The sequence below is a fragment of the Calliphora vicina genome, chromosome 1 (genome assembly GCF_958450345.1).
Source record: "Calliphora vicina chromosome 1, idCalVici1.1, whole genome shotgun sequence".
Taxonomy (NCBI): domain Eukaryota; kingdom Metazoa; phylum Arthropoda; class Insecta; order Diptera; family Calliphoridae; genus Calliphora; species Calliphora vicina.
Window position 1 is genome coordinate 75536181 of NC_088780.1, and position 25427 is coordinate 75561607.

General features: G+C 30.7%; 1 protein-coding gene across 2 annotated transcripts in view; it reads left to right on the plus strand.

Annotated features, from left to right (window-relative positions):
* The first annotated feature begins 6119 nt into the window (after window positions 1–6119).
* Window positions 6120–25427, plus strand: part of LOC135963212 (mitochondrial import inner membrane translocase subunit Tim17-B) — a 112749-nt gene continuing 93441 nt past the window's right edge. The window contains exons 1-2 of one of the 2 annotated variants that reach the window (XM_065514978.1): window positions 6120–6141; window positions 6537–6688. In XM_065514978.1, the coding sequence (XP_065371050.1) occupies window positions 6545–6688 (144 nt within the window). In that variant the 5' untranslated portion in view covers window positions 6120–6141; window positions 6537–6544. Of the gene's footprint in view, window positions 6142–6340; window positions 6447–6536; window positions 6689–25427 lie in introns of those variants that run through there. The other variant, XM_065514977.1, reaches the window with a different exon arrangement.

Consider the following 25427-nt stretch of genomic DNA (forward strand, 5'->3'; position numbering starts at 1 on the left):
CTGTGTATGCCATTAGATTCCTACGGGTGTCCACTTATCGTGCCCGTTCCCAGATATGATGCCCAATGCCTTGTATAATTGTGGCAATATATTTTCTAATTTTAAATTTTTCATGACAAATTTTTTCATGACATCAATGTTTGAATGGACCTACCCCCCACGTTCAAGTGTTTCCAAACATTCTCTGTATGCCATTAGATTCCTACGGGCCACTTATCGTGCCCGTTCCCAGATATGATGCCCAACGCCTTGTATAATTGTGGCAATATATTTTCTAATTTTAAATTTTTCATGAAAAATGTTTATGACATCAATGATTGAATGGACCTACCCCCCATGTTCAAGTTTTTCGAAACATTCTCTGTATGCCATTAGATTCCTACGGGTGTCTACTTATCGTGCCCGTTCCCAGATATGATGCCCAACGCCTTGTATAATTGTGGCAATTTTTTTTCTAATTTAAAATTTTTTATGAAATATGTTTATGACATCAAAGTTTGAATGGACCTACCCCCCACGTTCAAGTTTTTCCAAACATTCTTTGTATGCCATTAGATTCCTATGAGTGTCCGCTTATCGTGCCCGTTCCCAGATATGATGCCCAACGCCTTGTATAATTGTGGCAATATATTTTCTAATTTTAAATTTTTCATGAAAAATTTGTTTATGACATCAAAGTTTGAATGGACCTATCCCCTAATTAAAAGTTTTTTAAATTGAAGTTAATATGGCATTCGATTCCTACGACAGTCTATATCCCGTTTCTGTTTCCCGGTATGATGCCCATTGTCTTATATAAATTGGGCAATTTTTTTCTAAATTAATATTTCCATAGCCCTAAACTCTACTCATGAACATCCTATTTACATTCTTATTTAACGATGTGTTACGTATGTCTTGATATAATTTTTGTAAATGCATTTAAAAATTATTATTTGTCATTGTTTGTTTTTTTAATTTAATTTAATGTTATGTTGCGGTTTGTTAAAAACTTTCAAACCAACAAACTTTTACAATAACAAATATACAGAATTTTTGTCACCACTGCGGTTTGTTAAAAACCAACAAACTTTTACAATAACAAGTAAGAGTGCTATATTCGGCTATGCCGAATCTTATATACCCTTCACCTTTGTTGTGGATGCATTATTATTTTTTATAATTAGTATATATGTATGTACATTGCCCACTTTCAGCGTACAGCATCCTAAATTTATCAAGAACACAAAAAACAACAACAACGCCAAACGAAACAGAACACCAAAAGAAAAAACAAAAACAAAATACGCAAGGCAATGAAACCAACACACATCCAAACATACGTTTAATTGTATAAAAAACAACAACAACGCCAAAAGAAACAAAACACAAAAGAAAAATAAAATACGCAAAGCATGCACATTCAAACATACGATTTGTTGATTTTTTGTCAAAAAATCCAACACACAACCAAACATACGTTTAATTGTATAAAAAACAACAACAACGCCAAAAGAAACAAAACACAAAAGAAAAACAAAATACGCAAAGCATGCACATTCAAACATACGATTTGTTGTTTTTTTGTCAAAAAAACCAACACACAACCAAACAAACGGTTAGTTGTATAAAAAACAACAACAACGCCAAAAGAAACAAAACACAAAAAAAACAAAATACGCATAGCTTGCACATCCAACCATACGTTTTGTTGTTTTTTTGTCAAAGCATGCAATACATTGTGTTTTTTGATGAAATTTTCAGAGGTTGTCTCGGATTTTTGCTCATATCTCCGTTATTTATGGACGGATTTTGCTGATTTTAAATAGCAAAATTCTCGAAAGTATGTCTGACAGAATTGTTGAAGATTTGGATCCCGGAGATATCTGGGGCCTTCAGAAAATTGATTTCAACAGACAGACAGACAGACGGACAGACAGACAGACAGACAGACAGACAGACAGACAGACAGACAGACAGACAGACAGACAGACAGACAGACAGACAGACAGACAGACGGACATGGCTTAATCGACTCCGCTATCTATAAGGATCCAGAATATATATACTTTATAGGGTCGGAAATGAAAAATGTAGAAATTACAAACGGAATGACAAACTTATATATACCCTTCTCACGAAGCTGAAGGGTATAAAAATATACAGAGTGTTATATTCACCACACAACAAATAAAGTTGTTGTGTACAACATCAACAACATACGTATAATCAGCTGTTTCCGGTTTGTTTTCTTATACTTCCAGGTTGTTTTGTTCACGCCGATCATTTTTTATCGCATGTAATGATTCGGTGCAAAAATGATTTTCTTTTATAGCAGCATCACGCATGTACAATGCTGCTGTATTTATAAGCAAATATAAACATGGCATTACTTTTAAACTAACACACCGTCTACAACAGGCATGAAATGCTAAACATTAACACTAACATGATGTTAGTGTTAGGTATAGAGACATCATGTTAGCGTTTTTCTCATGTTTTAACATGGTTGTTAAACCATATGTTTTAACAACTCTATTATAACATGAAATGACGTTTAAGCTTGACAGCAGCCATTTTGTTGCTTTTTTTTCATTTACAATTTTCATTCGACAAACAAACAAATAAATGCTGTAAAATAATGTGGAAAATTGTGTAAAAATTTATTGGCTTTGTAATTCTATAAAACAAAAAATAAATAAAATAAATAAAAATGGATGCTAACGCTGAAGAAACTTTTAAAATCATTGGATTATACGAACAGTTCCCATGTTTTATAGAATTTGCTTCGCTGACAATCAAAAAATAATGAAATATCTTAATATTGACATGAGTACGATACTCCACCATTAACATATTAATAATTTAACATGAAGTCTTAACATCATGTTTTAACAGCATTTCATGCCTGTTGTAGACGGGGTGTAAAGAAAAATATATTGCCAAATACTAGGGTTCTATAGTCGAAACAAAAAGTCGACTTTTCGACTTTTACGATTTAAAAAAATGATTTCTCGAACTTTCGACTTTTGGTAACATGAAATGTCGACTTTCCTAACATTCGACCAAGGCGAATTTAACAAGGTGACAGCAGTGGCGAATTGAAATAAATACAGGCGAATTCACTTATTTTTTATATATAGAGTTTGACATACGGACGTACGGGCGAATATTTTTTATATATGTAGTTTGACATTTGTGCGTGCTATTTCTATAATCAGCTGTGCTGCCGATGGCACCTTATTAAATGCACCTTGCATTCGACTATTTAGTTAAATCGGCTTTTTCGACTTTCCACCTTTTTTCAACTTTATCATTTCTTGTAAATTTATATTTATTGATGAGCCTTTTGTAATGTTTAGCAATCAAGGCTGTTTTTCTAATACAAACGAATACTTTGTATGGAAATTTAACATGTGTTTTGTTATTGTAACAAAAACAAAATACATGTAAAATTTCTACTAAAATCTCGAGATTGCTATAGAAAAACAGCACATAAATAATATTATCATTTTTGTTTGTAATAGTTATTTTTAAATTTATAAAATAGTAATCACATTTACATTACTAATTTGGCATGTTTATTGTCAAACACTTTCCTAAAAAATATGTTAAATGTCTTTAGTTTTTGTAGAAAAATGTTGGAAGAATTTTGTGTAGGAAGAATTATTTATTTTTGCAGACTATTATTTTATTTTCAATTAAATATTTTTTAAAAATCTAAAAACTTTAATTTTTCGATTTTTATCGACTATTCGTAAATTTTCATCAACTGTATTTCAGATATTTTATTTATTTTTATTTATTCAATTGTAATATATGTAGCCATTTGGCCAATAACATATTATATTACAAGTATTCTTATTATCTATGAGAACTTCCATACATCCTGACGACTCCTACAAATATATGTTCAATTAAAAAAAATGAGATAAGATTTTAATAACCCTAATTATCAGTATAAAGTCAAATATCATTCAAATTAAAAAAAACAATAAGGGTCCTCATGTAAACGCTTATATGCCTCGTAAACTGTGCAATCTGTGCATTTTTATACTCTCGCAAATGAACTGTCAAAAAATGTATGGAAATTCGTTTGCACAACTCGGATAAGTTTGCGCGACAATTTAGACTCGCAAACTTGAATTTATTGTGCATTTGATGAATCAGCTGCTTTTGTTTACTTTTATTAATAAGAAATATAAATCAAATAAAATATAAAAATTTTGAGCATGTGAAAATTGTGTAACTTTAGAACAGAATGATTGTATTAAATGACATTGTATATGAAAGCATTAACCAACAGCTAGAACATAAATAAAATCTTACAAACTATGTATATCACCGTTTGTTCCAAAGATTTAACTTTCATTCAACATTTTTAAAATTAAAATTTATACAATTTGAAAATTTATTTTTTAAGGCTTTTGTTGAATTTATTTTTATTTGACATTTGTATCAAATAGAGAGAAATTTAATGTATAAACTTGCACAAAATTGATAAGGTGGGTTCATGAAACACGTCGCGCAAATTTGCACAATTGAACAAATGGGAAACTTAAGCGTTTAAATGAGTACCCTTAATAAGTTTACGCTTAAAAGTAACAACTGCCATTGTAAAAGAGCGCATATTTCTAGGCAATAAATTCCAAATACGCGCAGCTTGTACAACAAATGATTGTTCATATATTGAGTTATGTATACAAGATATAATAATTTGGGGATTTCTAAGAGATCTTGAAAATGACAATTGTTGTACAATATGCGCCGGTTTTTGAAATTTTACAATTTTATAAAGATAAATTAACAATCGAAATTTAAGGTAATCATCAAAATTTAGATTCAAATAATTTTTTAGATGTGTGGAAACATGAGCCCTAAACCTAAGTCCATAAACAAATCTTACAATTTTGTGAACAATCAATTTTATCTTCTTTTTATTCGTCATATTACATATATTTATAATTGTATTTCAAAAAATAGGGGAATGTTTCCAAGATCATCCCCTACCACAGCCCGTTTTTAAAATTTTGGCACACATAACCATTTTTGCCCTATATGTCCTCAAATAGTTTGAGTAATTTTTCAAAAAACAGTTTTTCGAAAAATTTGTTCGAACGCCTTTCCGTACAGGAAAAAACCAAGTATGAGGAAATGTAGCCAAGACCTTCCTCTATCACGCCCCGTAAATTAATAAAGTAGCGACAGTACTACAACAAATACAAGATTTACAAAAACAACAAGCAATTTTGTTTTTGGTTTAAGGTCTGAGCTGTCAAAGTTGCCTGTTGTTGTTTTTGCTTTTGGGCTTGTTGTATTTTTCGCCACAACAACCACAAGTGAATTGACAGTTCAGACTGAATAAAAAAAATAGTCAGCTGTTCTACTGAGTCTACTTTATTAATTTACTTTGGTAGAAACATTTATTTCCATATACAGTAGTTTTGACTTACCTGCCTTTCACTTATGAGCATTTTGCATATAAGTGCACAAAACTTGTGTTTTGTATATTTATTTACCAAACTCCATATAAATTCGTTAATTTAAGTGCATTGTTCATACCTGCACATTTAAGATAAGTGCATAATACTTCTGGAAGCTATAACTGGTTTTCATGAAAAAATTTAATTTAGCTGCCTAATACAAAATTAAATCAAAACAAATAAGAAAAATACGATTTTGAATGAAAAAAATATGTTGTACACTTCTTAATAATTTTAAAAGTAGCTAAATTATCAATTTGACGTTATTTTAGACGGTAAAGTAAACTGTAAACGCACTTACCAGCATCAATGAGCAGGTAAGTGCATTGAGGTTAACTGCATTTTGTAACTTACCTGCCAGAGACCTGCGCCGACTAAATTTCACGGCGGCGGCGGCTGACTCCAAAAAAGGTCGGCGGCGGCGGATAGCCGGCTGTCAGCCGACTAAAGAATAACTACTAAAATTCTAAATAATTAAAAATTTGAAAAAAGTGAAATTCTGAAAATTTTATGAAATTACTAAGGAACTTTTATCAAAAACGGCGGCTATTTTCAAGCCGACTTAAGCCGAAAAAAATACGGCGGCGGCGGCTTTGAAAATTTATCGGCGGCTCGGCTCAGCCGTTCGGCGCAGGTCTCTGTTACCTGCACAAAATATCGTGCAAAGTTGATTGTGCAGGTAAGTCAAAATTACTGTATATCGCGAAATATTTTTTTCTTTTCAAAACCAAAACAGAACAAAAGTAATAATCTTATATTTAGCAGAAAAATTTAGTAATAAATACAAATTCTCATAAAAGTAAAATTTGGTATAATTTTGGGTAACATGTGGTAACATCAAAAATTTTCCCGTGGCAACAGAGACGCAAAGCATTCAAAATGTATTCTCTTTGGTTCTACATTGTTATCTTGACAGACGTGTTTTTTTCATTAAATTACATATTGTGAAAACTCCACTGATTTGAAAATTGTGTTGCAAAAATTGTAATATTTCTTCATATGTAACTTAAAATAATTTTTTTTAAAAGATTAGATTATGTAAGTGAGTACATATTTTATTTTTATTTTTTGTAGATTTTACAATGGAGGAATATGCAAGAGAACCGTGTCCATTTCGAATTGTTGATGATTGTGGTGGTGCTTTTGCAATGGGATGTATTGGTGGTGGAATATTTCAAGCAATTAAAGGTTTTCGAAATGCTCCCTCGGGAATGAATAAAAGAATAGTAAGTCTTTCAATTAAAATATATGTATCCAAGAATTTTGAGTCGTATAGGAATAGTATTTCAGACATTCAAAATGGCATAAAATTTGTAGTTTTTCTAGATTTATTTATTATTATACAATTACACTTGGCCGCATAATGCCCATAATTTCAACAAATAGATATCTATGGTGTGAAATACCCAGCTGATAGATTTACCTAAAAGGTAACTTGACATTAATATCAAATGACATTAATATCAAAACACTTTTAAAGTCCATTTTCGAGTTTTAAAAAATGACCTGTACGATTCCATAATTGATCGCAAACATCAACACCGCCCATACACTTGTTGTATTCCCTGACGATCCTAGGAGCTGGAACTTCCACATACCTTTTCTCTTTTTTTTCCCAGCGTTTCACGTGTTCAACTGGGCCACACCCGTAAGCTGAAGATGCAAGAATTACCGACTTTGAATCCTTCCACTGCATCACGACAATATTGTCTTCACTATGACAAAATTCCTCCATATCACCTCTTTTCATGTGTTTCTCATTCGTGAAATGTACGTTTTTTGCTCTATTTTATTTTTATTTTATTCACCTAAGTATAAAAACAAGGTTTAAATATTCAATAAATTTCATGTTACAATATTTTCAAATGGGCTCCCCAGCCGTGATAAAAAAAGTATAGATAAGTATGTCAAGATTTAATAGAAAAAAAGAGACAAATGAAATACGGTCCAGTTAGGGATAACGAAAACAAGAACAAGGATCTGAAAAATATTGTAAAAGTTTTACTTTGAAAACATTATTAGAGTGCGTGAAAACACGCAACTCTAATGGCAGACTATTCCAATAACCTGTGATCCTAACAACGAAAGACCTACTGAAAAAAGATTTAAATATCCTAGGGGGAACAAAGTGAGGATTCCTGTTGCGAGGAGAAAAAATAAATGCATCGCATATAACAGAAGGTCTACCAGTTTTCATAATTTTATAAAACTTTAGCAAATTACGAAACTTTACAAATTCATTAAAAGAAAGCATTTCACAGACTCGGAAATATGTTCTCTACGTCGAATGTTAAAAGCAAATCTTAACTATCGAATTAACCAAGCGCTTCAATATAGTAAGACACAAACCGATAGTCCCGGATACAACTTCAAAACAGTAAAGAATCTGTGGCATCAGAATCGCGTGTGCTAATTTTGTTCTCACATCCTTAGATAAAAATAGATTAGTACGATAAATCTTACGTAAAGAACCCCAAATTCTACCCGACACAGTGTCAATATGATTCTTGAAGGAGAGTTTAGAGTCTAGAACCACACCCAAACATTTATGATGTTCAACAAATTGTATAGAATCATTACCTAAGAACACATCTAAATTAGAAAAGAAACGGTTAGTAGGACCAAACATCATGGCTTTAGTCTTAGTTGTGTTAACCTTTAATGAATTGGCAGTCATCCAAAGTCTAATATGCTCCAAATTAGAGTTAATATCATTCTCAAAAACTTCAATGAATCTTCTATTACCTCTAAATAAAAGAAAAACATCATCTGCAAACAGAAAATATTTACAATTACTGGTTTGAATAACGTCAACAACATCATTCACATAAAGCACAAAAAGGAGAGGACCTAAAATAGATCCCTGTGGGACACCCGTGTGGAGAGGAAGTAAACTAGAAAAAACACCATTTACTACAACAAATTGCGACCTACCAACCAGATACGACATTATAAGCTGACAGGCAGACCTAGAAAACCCAAACGCATCCCTCAGCTTCAAAATCAATTTATTAAAATCAATAGAGTTAAAGGCTTTTGATAAATCCATAGAAATCAAAACACTCAACCTATCGCTATTGATATTCTCCCTGATAGAATCAGTAAGACTAAGTAGAAGTGAAGTAATACTGAGACCATATCGATAGGCATATTGTGAATCACTTATTTTAGTAGAAACCAAGTCATTCATCTGGGCCTTAATAACATTTTCAACAACCTTAGATAAAGCGGGGAGTATGGAAATGGGTCTGAGATCATCTGGACTATGTACAACTTTGACCTTAGTTATGGGAACTATACGCGCTACTTTCCAGGCAGAGGGGAAAACTGATAATGTTAAAATTGAATTTACAAAATGAAGAATCACGTGGGATATACACATCTGCTCAAAATAATAGATACACCTAATTGGAAAAAATTTAAATGGCGGTAACATTGAAAATTTCCTCGCAAGCGTTAAGAATACATCATATTATTAAAATTTCTATCTGGCAATGTTGTCAGACAAAAATCTGGCAACTATTTGCTTTCATGTTGATTTTTAAAAACGAATTTATTTGAATTACAAAAAATTATTTGCTCATAAAAATAGATACACATCAGTAATTTGTAATTTGTTTATATACAATTTTTTTTTTGTGCAATTTTTTGTTCCTATTTACGTGAAACAGTAAGTATAATTTAAATTTTAGCAACAATTTTATAAAAAATAGGACTCTTTTGAAGAAAATGGGACGAAATCATCATTGTACCGAAGATGAGAAAAAAATTGTTCAAACGATGAGAAATCAAGGAAAATCATTACGGGAAATAGCAAATAGCATAGGAAGATCTTTACATTTTGTCCAAAATGCTTTATCTAAAAAACAAAAAAGAGAAACTCGCGGTAGACCAAAGAAAACCAGTCCAGAAACAGATAGGCGGATCGTCCTTATGGTTAAAAAAGACCCTTTCATATCATCGAAAGCTATTTCTGCGGAGCTATGTAACGAAATCAGTCCACAAACAGTTCGTCGTCGTCTTTTACAAGCTAAATTGCCGGGAAGAATTGCCAGAAAAGTGCCACTAATGCGCCAAAAAAATATCAAGACAAGATTAGAATTTGCTAAAGAGCACTTACAATGGTCCGGGTGTGAAGGCGAAAAAAATGGAGAAATATTTTATGGAGCGACGAAACAAAAATAAATTTGTTTGGAAACGACTGCCAAAGAAATGTACGCCGACCAAAAGGAAAAGAATTCCACGTTAAATTTACAAAAAGACGGTAAAACATGGCGGGGGAAACATAATGGTTTGGGGTTGCTTTTCATGGAATGGTGTTGGTCCGATATTCCGAATAGAAGATACCATGAATGCTAGTGGGTATAGAGACATATTGGAAAACGTAATGCTTCCATATGCATCGGAAAATATGCCATTAATATGGACATTCCAGCAGGACAACGACCCAAAACATAGTTCAAGATTAGTTAAAAACTGGTTCTTGGAGAATAACGTACCTGTTTTAAGCTGGCCCAGCCAATCCCCTGATTTAAACCCAATAGAAAACTTGTGGAGTGAATTAAAGATAAGGCTTTCGAAGGAAGTTTTCAAAAATAAAGACGATTTATGGGAGAAAACGCAAAAAATATGGTACGAGATTCCATTGGAGAAGTGTCAGAACTTGATATCCAGTATGCCCAGAAGAGTGGAGAAAGTTTTACAAAACAAAGGTGGATATACTGGATACTAGCTTTACTTTAATAATAAACTAATTTTTTTAAGATAAAATTTATTAGCTTTTGTTTAATAAGAATTTTTAATAATGTATCTATTATTATGAGCACCAAATTTTTCGAAATTTAAGAAATTTAATTTACTTTATAATATTTATTATTAATTATGAAATATTTTGTTTTTGTTTTTTACTCTCCTTTTAACTATAAATAAAAATCGACTGAATTTTTTTTATAATTTTACAATATACCATTATTTTTTTTCGTTTTTAAAAAATAAATTTTGGTGTATCTATTATTTTGAGCAGATGTGTATATGGGAAAATCATTTTTAAAAATCAAATTGATAAACCATCAGTGCCGACAGACTTGGACTTAACTTTATTCAAAGCTTCTAACAGTTCTAACTCACCAATACAAGAAAAAGAAAATCCAACAGGGCCACCAAAAACATTAAAGTCAAAAAGGTCAGAAACAGGAATATCAGAGCCCGCAAGAAAACTATTAACTGTATTGGAGTCAAATGCCAAGTCAGTATCATCAACACCAATGCAACCGGAACTTCTAATAACCTTCCAAAAACCGGCAGAATTAATGTTACCAAAAAGCCTAGTAAAGTGTTTCCTCCTTTCCCTACGTAATATACCCTTCGCACGATTACGAAGCTTACAATAAGTTCTCCAATTTAAATCAGAGCGATTGGACTGAAATGCAGAATAAGAAAGATCACGTAAGGATCTAGCAAGTACAACATCACGGGACTCCATCCAAGGATCACCAATATTCCTCAATCTAACCCTAACAGTAGGTACATAGGATTGAAGACTATCCAAAAGGGAGGTAAGAAGTGAGCATTTCATATCAATGTCAACTGTATTATAAATCAGTGGAAAATCATATTCTCTGAGAAAGTCGAGTAGATTAACCCAGTCAGTGTTATTGTAGTCACGATATTCATAAAACTCCTGAGGGCGAACAAATTCAAATTTAAAAGAAGCAAAAATGAGTGCATGATCAGAAATGGATGGACATTGAATCTGGCCTGAGAAAGTAGCCATCGAATGAATGTTAACCAAAAATAAATCAATAAGTGAAGTAGTTCTTCTCCTAAGGTCAAAATGGGTTGGCAGTGAATTGTGAACAATTGATAAATCTGATCTAATACATAAAGAACGAAAGATTTCAGCCTTGGAAGGAACCAATACGTTACAATTGAAATCACCTACGATAATAATATTTGTTTACTTAGAAATAAGATCATAGTGTTGCTCCTCAAATGTGTGTAAATCTCCATTCGGATGATAAACAACACCAAAAAGACATCTCACATCACCAATAAGTAGTTCAATAAAAAGAGACTCACAGCCCGGAATTAAAATTTTAGAAATAACTCTATAGACTAATTTATTAGCAACATAAATTGCGACTCCACCTCCTCGACACGAAGGACGATCATTGCGACAAACCTTATAACCATGAATTCCTACCGTACGGTCAGAAATCTGATCATTAAGCCACGTCTCAGTGATCGCAAATACATCAAACAAATCACAGTCAACTATAGATTTAAGTTCATCAAGTTTAAAAGAATTCGTGTTAGGCGATAAACTGCGACAATTCAAATGACCAACTTTAAATTGATTCCTATATGGAAGTAGGACATTATTCAAGTACACATTATCACTAACTATCGGACCAAGGTTATCTCTAGAAGACATCAAAACAAAAAGATAAATCAACAGTGGGGAGCACAAAGAAGCATATAAAATTAAATATAAAAAAACTTATAATTAATGAACAATTCATAAAACAAATCATTTAAATTCAACATATTTACAGCTAATCATAATATTCGGAATATTTGATAATATATAATTAAATTTGCCATTAGCTATTAGCCAAACAAATTAACTATATTTTATCAAGAAAAAAAATGATATATAACTAAATAAACTAATAGATATAAATTATATACACTGAACAATAATATTTTTAACTAAATATGGTTAAATATATGTATACATATTCAGTGTATATAGCAAATGAGCAATAATACTGTAGTATAAAAAAAGAAACAAAAAATGAGCAACAAATTTCCAGAAAGGACATTTAGAATCATAACTAGTACTGAACTTATTAATATTGACAAATAAGTCTCCAAACTAACATAATTAGGTAAATTAAATCAGTATAGAAGCCATATTACAAATTAGAAAAGTCAAACACCAGTCACAAATGAAAAGAAATAATGATATAAGGGCAAAAATAGAAACATGTTTAAAAACTATCTTTTAACAAATCATTGCATCCAACAGCATCAAGAACAACGTCTTTACCATCCAACAAAGTGGCTTTAGCCTTGGGCTAATCTCCATCCAAAATTCTAAATTTCAAAATAGTTTTTTTGGCAAGCACCTTACGACAGGTGACATTAATTTTCCCAGCAGCAGGAGTGTAGTGGTCGTTTAAAAATACCCTTTTCTCAATACGCATACCTTGAATGTTGCCATCCGTAGCAGAAGTTTCCTCATTATTGTGCCAGTAGCATAAATTCCACGTTTCAACAGTGCTTGTAGTAGTGGTATTGTCGTGGAATAACGGTCAAAAAACAGTTTGGAACCTTCAGGAAGTGTTTCAGTCAAACGCAAAACAAAGCCTGGTCCTAATCCTAAATTTGAGCATGGAAGTGGTGTAGTCTTGCCTTGATAAATCTCAAAATCAAGGACCAACCCCTCAGAGGTTGTTAAAACTTCGTTTTTCAATCCCACTCCTCTAGGTTTATTTGGAAGGCTTTGTCTAACAGGGCACCGACCAGTAAATGGTATCATTTGTTCGTATATTGAGTAATTAGCGTTGCATTTTCTTGGAATATTTCTACAAGCAGATCTAACACGTTCAAGTAAGGGATTTATTTTTCAAAACACGTTTGATTGTTTCTCTGCATCTGTTACTTCATTGTTGTCCACCACATGTAGACACATGCGCAAGAGAAAGAATCGATCACGACTCATGGTATCATTTACAATAGCGAGTCTTGTGGTTTTCTCCCAGTACATGCGTAGCCTTGGATAACGAATGCAGCCCATCGCAATGATGATTCCAAAAAAAATTTCATTTCAGCTACTGATGCTCCCAGTGCTTTGCCCTTCTCGGCCACATGGTACCTGTTTGTGTACTCCGTAACTTTTTCTAAAAACTCATCATTGAAATACACGGGAAAATAATGATAAGCGGTCTCTATAGGTGTGTTTGTTTCCGCAGTTGCATAAGAGCTGCTTTCCAACTGATTCTCAAACGGTCTTTTTTTTCCAAATATCACGACGATTGACAGTTTGACTTGACTCTGGTGGTGTCTCTGATAGAGCATTGACCTCTTATTCATTGTCGCTTTTACAATGGTTACAATGGGTAATTCCCAAGTTGCATCCACACACTCATCATCACTACTAAAATCTTCCAAATCTGAATTTAAAAGTTCAGCAAAGATATCGTCTTCAGTTAGTCTACCTAAGAAAAAGGAACAAGAATAGTTAACATATTTTTATAGTATAGTCCTAACACGCACAATTGAAGCAGTTCAAACTAATTTTACGAAAAAATATAAAAAATCACATACAATATTTAATATTTTTCTTATTGGAAACACGTGTTTAATAAAAGATCTCACAATTTAAATAATTTTAATTTATATGCAAACTTACCCTTTCGACTCATTTTTACATCTGTGCAAAGTACACAACTGAAATTACGAAATTAATATTAAAAAAACAAAAATTTATAACGGTTTTTTATAATGATCAACAAAGACAGAGCATACTCAATAGTGTTTTGCCGGTCTTACCGCATAACTTCATATATTAAACAAGTAAGAAAGTATGGTCGGTCAAGCCCGACCATATAATACCCTACACTAAGTAAAACAAAAAAAAAAAATTTTCTTTTAAAATTTCAATAATTTATATTTTTGAGTGATTTTCGGAAGTGGGCATTATATGGGAGCTATGACCAATTATGGACCGATCACCATAAAATTAGGTATTGTGATTTATGTCTATATTAAAGTTAACTATATTGAATTTTGTGTGTATACCAACATTTTTAAGCGATTTATGCACGTTAAAGTGATTTTCGGAAGCGGGTCTATATGGGAGCTATGACTAATTATGGACCGATCGTAACAAAATTTGGGGACATGAATTTTGTATATATAAAACTTATTTGGAGCGAAATTTGTGTACATACATAGATAAATTAAACATTTATGACCGATAAAGTTCAATTTCGAGGGGACATTTGTATGGGGGCTAGGTGAAATAATGGACCGATTTCAGCCAGTTTCAATAGGCTTGGTCCTTGAGCCGAAAAAGTAATATGTACCAAATTTGATCGAAATATCTTCAAAATTGCGACCTGTACTCTGCGCACAAGGTTTACACGGACAGCCAGCCAACCAGACGGACGGACGGACGGACATCGTTTAATCGACTCAGAAAGTGATTCTAAGTCGATCGGTATACTTTAAGGTGGGTGTTAGACTAATATTTTTGGGCGTTACAAACATCTGCACAAACGCATAATACCCTCCCCACTATGGTGGTGTAGGGTATAACAAATTATAGATACTTAAACATACCCGCACAATTATGCGTACACGGTCGGAAAGGGATATTTATGGTGTTTTCTTTTCTGACACAAAATGTTGCCTATATATTGTGTACCATTTATTAAATGTTACCCATACCCTCATAATGTGTAGCATTTTTAACGATCACAATAGAACAAAATCATTACCATTTATGCAATTTTCTTTTATGTAGCTACTAAATATTAAAAAAATATACTTTTTGCTTACAAAAAAAGTGGTGCATTTCTAACCCTTTGATAAAATTGAGGGTGAAACATGTAGCATATCTTCAGGGTTTTAGGGTAACATTATTAGAAAAGAACACGACCAAACTACATTTTTTTCAGAAAAGAACACAAAGAAAGGTAAAAGGCAGAATAAATGCAGCATTTATTCCAGAAAAGAAAACACCATTAGTCTATCTAAAATTAGTTTCTGTTCATGTGAAAAACATGGATTTTCTAGATTTAGTCCGCAAATTTGCAAAGACTGACGTTGAGCTTTATCAATTATCATTGCAAATACTAAGCAAATAGGAAACTGCAATCGAATAAAATCCAATGGCATTTCCGAAGTTATAAAGGTCGCTCCGATTAGATTGTTCATTAATTGCCTTACTGTAAGTCGAGTGCCATTACAAATACGCAAACAATCATACAAACAAACACACATTGGCCCATAATCATAGTCAAACACTAAAGTCGGTTCTTTTTAAAAACAACTTATATAAAAACCAAAATATAGACAAGTAGCACCACTCAACAGCTGACATAGAAATTAAAAAAAAAAACAAAAAAGGTAAACAATGAAAGTAAACGCGGAATCTACAGAAAAAAGCTGTTTGTGGTGAAAAAAATGAAATAAATAAGATTAATATCATATTAAGATATTTTGGTACTAATTTTATTGACAACTGTTCAATAATTGCAAAATTTCTGTAAATATCTTGTAACATAAAAATTTTTGACTTTTGGTTGAACTTTTTTACTTGGTGAAGAACAGCTGATGCTGTTGTTAAATGAGTTAAAAACAGCTTCAGCTAGTTTTATATTTACAGTCGACTTTCAGGTCAAAAGTATATTTTATCTTGTCTATGGTAGACCTAAAGTCCACTCTTAAGTAAAGACGACTTTATTTCTCTTAAAATATACTTTATTTCTGACTATGATTATGGGCCATTGACTTTTATATACAGTGGTGGTCAAAACATATGCAACCAGCAACAGAATTTTACAAAAGTGGTTTAAACTAGTTTAAGATGTAAACAAAAATATTCATTTGCTTATAATATTTTTTAATTAATGCTTTAAAAATAAGAATATGAAATTTAGTTCAGAATTTTTTGCATTGAAAAGAAAAAAAATTTAAAAAACTACGTATGGGTTGATATTTCTTTGGCCAAAACATATGCAACTAATTGCTTCTAAAACATTTCTGTCTTTAAAGCTTAATATTTCGTGGCAAATCCTATATTTTCATTGACGGCCTTACATCGGCAAGGCAGTGAAGCTATCAAATTGGCAATAAAATTTGCAGGAATAGCGTTCCAAGCATCTACCAATCCTTGAAACATAATATCTGAATAAGTGCAATTTTCGGGGTCGCTTCTTTGATTAACGTTTTCCCAAATGTTCTCAATGGGATTTAGATCTGGTAATTGTGGTGGCCATTCCATTACCGAAACTCTTTCTTGTGCTAACCACGATTTAACAACATGTGCAGAGTGCTTGGAAGAGGCTTATTATCCTCAGAATTTGGAGGAATTACTCTTTCCAAGATGTCCCTATAGATAAATCCATCCATTATTTCATTAATTTAGAGCGATGGGCCAACTCCAGCAGCAGAAAAACAACCCCCAAACCATTACGTTTCATCCTTATACAGTGGTGGCCGCCAATTTACGACAAATACTTAAATTTTTTTCATCAACTGAATTTTAAGTGCGATAGAGCCAAAATAAAAGGACCTCTAAGGGTATGAAATTTATTATTAATGTTTCTAGTTTCTGAAAAATGTTTGGAAAAATCGGTAAAACATATATGGACAAAGATATGTGGAACTACGTTGACCCACCTCAGCGAACATCCGCTGTTAATAACATGATATGACCGAAACTAATGGAACTAAAAATACGAAATTTGGTCCGAATATTTTATAATAATAAAAATATAATGATATAAATGTGAGAAAAAATGTTAATTTAAAAAAAAAAATTTTTGGTCAAGTTGTAGAAAAATTGTATGTGTTCGTGGTGAATATGTATGAATTGACACAGTCGAATAAAACACTTTGAAAAAATAATTGACAATCACGTGGAATTTAGCAAACAATTTTTGTCTTAAATTCCTGGCCACCACTGTATATGCTCTAAAAAAACTGTTTTATGCGCATAAAATATGCACTTAAAAACGAAAAATATGCTATTAAAATATAAAAAATATGCACTTAAAAATAGTTGGTTATTGTTTGATTTCAATGTTTTAATAAAAATAATATAAGAAGTAAATAAAAAATTGTTTAGTATTAGTTGCATAATATTGTAGGGAGAGGATATTAAGAATTTCTCGAAATGTTTCTATTGTACATAAAGCTTTAAAATGTACTTTTTTATCATTTGAATTATGTTTCCTAATCGCTATAGAGAGCGTTTGTAATTGTTTGGTAAAAAAATTGCAGTGGATTTTGGAGCACTTATCTTATGTGAAGATTAACATCTAAATTTGACTTCCAAAATTTAAACAGAATTATCAAAAAGACTTACAATAGAGAAATGATTTGTTTTCTTTAAAACTGCAGAAAAATAAAAAAACCTTTTTTGTTTTTTAATGATTTCCTAATATCTTTGTTACAATTTGTAACAAACGTGATATTTTCGATATTTTTGAATATGATATTTTCGATGGATCTTAATATTCTGAACATTTGCTGAAAAGTTGTTTAATTTTACATTAGTGGTAAACTGTTAATGCCCAACCATAACTTTCTCAAGCAACCTTAAGTTTTTTTTTTAAATGTATCCTACATTTTGTATCCTACCCATTTTCTTTTCTTTTAATTTTTTATGTATTTTTTACTATTTGTTAAACTTTGATATTTGTGTGTGTATATTTTTAATTTAATTCAAATATATGGAAACTAAGATCCCTTAAATCAATGAAAATTTAATGAAGATAAGTCGATTATGGGTACTCTATTTTTTCTTTAAGTAGCTTAGGCAAATTATCATTGGACCTTAACAAAATTGTAAAATATAGAAATGAAAAATTACTATACAAGCAATAAAATTATATTTAGAAAACAAAATAATGGAAATAAAGAAAATATGCCACAAAAATATGCAGTTATGAATTAAATATGCAAAAATAAGCTATAAAACGCAAAATATGCAAAAATATGCAGTAAAGAGCAAAATATGCACTAACAAATCGATGCCAAAATTCTTATAATTGTCTGAAACGGATAAATAACTAACTCATATGTTTATACGACGCACAGCAAAAAATATGATATTGCATATTTTTGGTTGCCCTGATTATAAGCAAATTAATATTTTTGTTTACATCTTAAACTAGTTTAAACAACTTTTTTAAAATTCTGTTGCTGGTTGCATATGTTTTGACCACCACTGCGTATATAAGGCTTTCAAATGTATACATACAAATTTTAACATTTACTTAATATTTTTGGTAGTCCGAGCATTTCTGTACTAAATATTAATATTGATAGCTGCTATAGCTGTCCCTATATATAATTTTTCATCACATCTATGGGAGGTGCCACGCCCACTATTGCTATTTTGCCCATTTTTGGCGTAAATAAGTAGTTCATACAAAATTTGAACGCTTTACATACTACAATTATACAGATAGATATGAATTTTGGTATTTAGATTGTTTGGAAGGTGCCACCCCCACTATTTTAGTCCGCCCATTCTTGTCCTAAATATTAAAATTGATGGTAGAATATCCGTACAAAATGTATGGATTCTATCTCTTATTGTATCCCATATATTAGATTTTTTAAATAATCATCATATGGGAGGTGCCACGCCCTCTGTGGCTACTACCCCCTTTTTGCCGCAAATATTTAAACAAACAGTGGAATTGCTCTTCCAAAATTTGAGGACTATAGCTATTATAGTTTCCTAAATATTTGATTTTTAAAATTAACTTTGTATGGGATGTACCACGCCCTCTTAAAACCACGCCCACAAAAAGTAGACTATAGCTCCTTCCATACATACATAAATATACTGTAAAAATTTCAAGCAAATCGGTTCAGCCGTTTAGCCGTCTATAGATCCCAAACTAATAATAATAAACATACATACATACATACATAAGGTGTGAGATCGAAAAATTCTTAACATACATATATGTTTATAAAAAAGAAACCACTAAACTTACAGCTTTAATTTTTTTTTTATTTGATTGAAATTATTATTACAATTTACAAAAAAAATTATTTTTATAGTTTTAATCACTAGTGATGAAATTTTGAACCTTTTTCGGAAACCCTTCCATTAACGTTTTTATAGTGCTTTCTGTCACTTTGCTCGAACATGTAGTCCATCTCCGTTTAAAATCTACCACACTTTTGGACACCTTTTTTGTACTCTTCAATTCTCTTTTAACAAGAGCCCAATATCTCTCCACTGGCCTTAGCTCCGGGCAGTTTGGAGGATTTGCCTCTCTTGGTACAAATACCACATTATTGTTCTTGTACCACTCAAGGGCTTGTTTGCCATAGTGACAGGATGCCAAGTCAGGCCAAAAATAAGTGGACACATTATGAAGTCTTATGAATGGAAGCAGCCTTTTTTGTAAACATTCCTTGATGTAAATTTCGGTATTTATAGAGCCCGTTGTAACAAATGAGTGGCTTCTTTTGCCGCAACTGCATATTGCTTGCCATACCAAGAACTTTCTGGGAAATTTTGTCTGCTTTTGGGTCCTAAACTTTTCTTCAACATTCCCTCGAGCATCAGCAACATAAAATTTTTGACCTGGAAGTTGCGAAAAATCTGCCAGAACATACGTTTCGTCATCCATTATGCAGCAAGAATATTTTTTTATAAAACTTGACTTCAATTTCCGTGCTCTGTTTTTGGCCTCTAAATTTTTAGTAGCGTTCCTGTCAGGAACTTTTTGAGCCTTGTATGTTTTTAAACCTGCATTAGCTTTAACTTTTCGTACCAAATAGTCCGAGCACTGAGCTAACCGGGCTGCTTTCCTACCGGATGTGTTGGGAGCTCTTTTGAAAATGCGTTCTATTTTTTTGGCTTTAGAAACATCATGTGGACCATTCCTTCTACCTGAACCAGGTTTTCTATCAACTGACAAGTTCTCCCGGTACTGTTTAATAACATTGGAAACAGTTTGACGGCAGACCTTTGTATGCTTGGCCAACTTTTTGTAAGACCAAGTTGGGTTTTGTTGAAAATATTTAATAATTTCAGTACGCACTTTTTTCTGGTCACTCATTTTAATCAGATTAACAAAAAAATTAATATAATTGACATTACACATAATAACTGACATGTTTTTCAAAGGTAACTTGATCAAAAAAAAATTCAAATAATACTTGGGTTAAAAAATGTAATGAAAAACGTGTGTTAAGAATTTTTCGATCTCACTCCTTACATACATACATACATACATACATACATACATACATACATACATACATACATACATACATACATACATACATACATACATACATACATACATACATACATACATACATACATACATACATACATACATACATACATACATACATACATACATACATACATACATACATACATACATACATACATACATACATACATACATACATACATACATACATACATACATACATACATACATACATACATACATACATACATACATACATACATACATACATACATACATACATACATACATACATACATACATACATACATACATACATACATACATACATACATACATACATACATACATACATACATACATACATACATACATACATACATACATACATACATACATACATACATACATACATACATACATACATACATACATACATACATACATACATACATACATACATACATACATACATACATACATACATACATACATACATACATACATACATACATACATACATACATACATACATACATACATACATACATACATACATACATACATACATACATACATACATACATACATACATACATACATACATACATACATACATACATACATACATACATACATACATACATACATACATACATACATACATACATACATACATACATACATACATACATACATACATACATACATACATACATACATACATACATACATACATACATACATACATACATACATACATACATACATACATACATACATACATACATACATACATACATACATACATACATACATACATACATACATACATACATACATACATACATACATACATACATACATACATACATACATACATACATACATACATACATACATACATACATACATACATACATACATACATACATACATACATACATACATACATACATACATACATACATACATACATACATACATACATACATACATACATACATACATACATACATACATACATACATACATACATACATACATACATACATACATACATACATACATACATACATACATACATACATACATACATACATACATACATACATACATACATACATACATACATACATACATACATACATACATACATACATACATACATACATACATACATACATACATACATACATACATACATACATACATACATACATACATACATACATACATACATACATACATACATACATACATACATACATACATACATACATACATACATACATACATACATACATACATACATACATACATACATACATACATACATACATACATACATACATACATACATACATACATACATACATACATACATACATACATACATACATACATACATACATACATACATACATACATACATACATACATACATACATACATACATACATACATACATACATACATACATACATACATACATACATACATACATACATACATACATACATACATACATACATACATACATACATACATACATACATACATACATACATACATACATACATACATACATACATACATACATACATACATACATACATACATACATACATACATACATACATACATACATACATACATACATACATACATACATACATACATACATACATACATACATACATACATACATACATACATACATACATACATACATACATACATACATACATACATACATACATACATACATACATACATACATACATACATACATACATACATACATACATACATACATACATACATACATACATACATACATACATACATACATACATACATACATACATACATACATACATACATACATACATACATACATACATACATACATACATACATACATACATACATACATACATACATACATACATACATACATACATACATACATACATACATACATACATACATACATACATACATACATACATACATACATACATACATACATACATACATACATACATACATACATACATACATACATACATACATACATACATACATACATACATACATACATACATACATACATACATACATACATACATACATACATACATACATACATACATACATACATACATACATACATACATACATACATACATACATACATACATACATACATACATACATACATACATACATACATACATACATACATACATACATACATACATACATACATACATACATACATACATACATACATACATACATACATACATACATACATACATACATACATACATACATACATACATACATACATACATACATACATACATACATACATACATACATACATACATACATACATACATACATACATACATACATACATACATACATACATACATACATACATACATACATACATACATACATACATACATACATACATACATACATACATACATACATACATACATACATACATACATACATACATACATACATACATACATACATACATACATACATACATACATACATACATACATACATACATACATACATACATACATACATACATACATACATACATACATACATACATACATACATACATACATACATACATACATACATACATACATACATACATACATACATACATACATACATACATACATACATACATACATACATACATACATACATACATACATACATACATACATACATACATACATACATACATACATACATACATACATACATACATACATACATACATACATACATACATACATACATACATACATACATACATACATACATACATACATACATACATACATACATACATACATACATACATACATACATACATACATACATACATACATACATACATACATACATACATACATACATACATACATACATACATACATACATACATACATACATACATACATACATACATACATACATACATACATACATACATACATACATACATACATACATACATACATACATACATACATACATACATACATACATACATACATACATACATACATACATACATACATACATACATACATACATACATACATACATACATACATACATACATACATACATACATACATACATACATACATACATACATACATACATACATACATACATACATACATACATACATACATACATACATACATACATACATACATACATACATACATACATACATACATACATACATACATACATACATACATACATACATACATACATACATACATACATACATACATACATACATACATACATACATACATACATACATACATACATACATACATACATACATACATACATACATACATACATACATACATACATACATACATACATACATACATACATACATACATACATACATACATACATACATACATACATACATACATACATACATACATACATACATACATACATACATACATACATACATACATACATACATACATACATACATACATACATACATACATACATACATACATACATACATACATACATACATACATACATACATACATACATACATACATACATACATACATACATACATACATACATACATACATACATACATACATACATACATACATACATACATACATACATACATACATACATACATACATACATACATACATACATACATACATACATACATACATACATACATACATACATACATACATACATACATACATACATACATACATACATACATACATACATACATACATACATACATACATACATACATACATACATACATACATACATACATACATACATACATACATACATACATACATACATACATACATACATACATACATACATACATACATACATACATACATACATACATACATACATACATACATACATACATACATACATACATACATACATACATACATACATACATACATACATACATACATACATACATACATACATACATACATACATACATACATACATACATACATACATACATACATACATACATACATACATACATACATACATACATACATACATACATACATACATACATACATACATACATACATACATACATACATACATACATACATACATACATACATACATACATACATACATACATACATACATACATACATACATACATACATACATACATACATACATACATACATACATACATACATACATACATACATACATACATACATACATACATACATACATACATACATACATACATACATACATACATACATACAGCTGCGGTATAAATAATAGCAGCGCAGCTGAAATTATTGTTTAGATGTTAAAAAAAAATTACTGTGATATTTAAAAAAATATATATTTTCATTTTTTAATTTCTTATTTAAGGTATTTTTAAATTTTACATTTAAACTTAAAAAATAACTTCAGGTTGAGAGATCAGAAATTTAAAAGTATTCATTTAAAATGATTTGGCAGTAAAAAAAATAGCAGCAGCTTTCCAAATATTATTTTTTTCTTAAAAAAAGTTAATCAACTTTGTACTTTTTTAAATGTGTATTTAGTATGAAAGGAAAATAATGATTTAGTATTTTGTTGAGCTGCCTTTGTTCTTTAAAACAGCTTCACAGCGTCTTTTCATGGAGTCTACAAGTTTTTGGCATCTTTCATTTGGTATTTGCTTCCAGGATCCTTCCACGGTTCTCCAAAGCTCATTATTATTTTTTGGTTTTGCCTCCGACACTGCTTTTTTAACATCACACCATAAATTCTCAATCGGATTGAGATCAGGCGACTGCGCAGGCCACTCCATAACTGTAACTCCGTTTTCTTCAAAGAAGCTTTTGGCGAGTCGGCTGGTGTG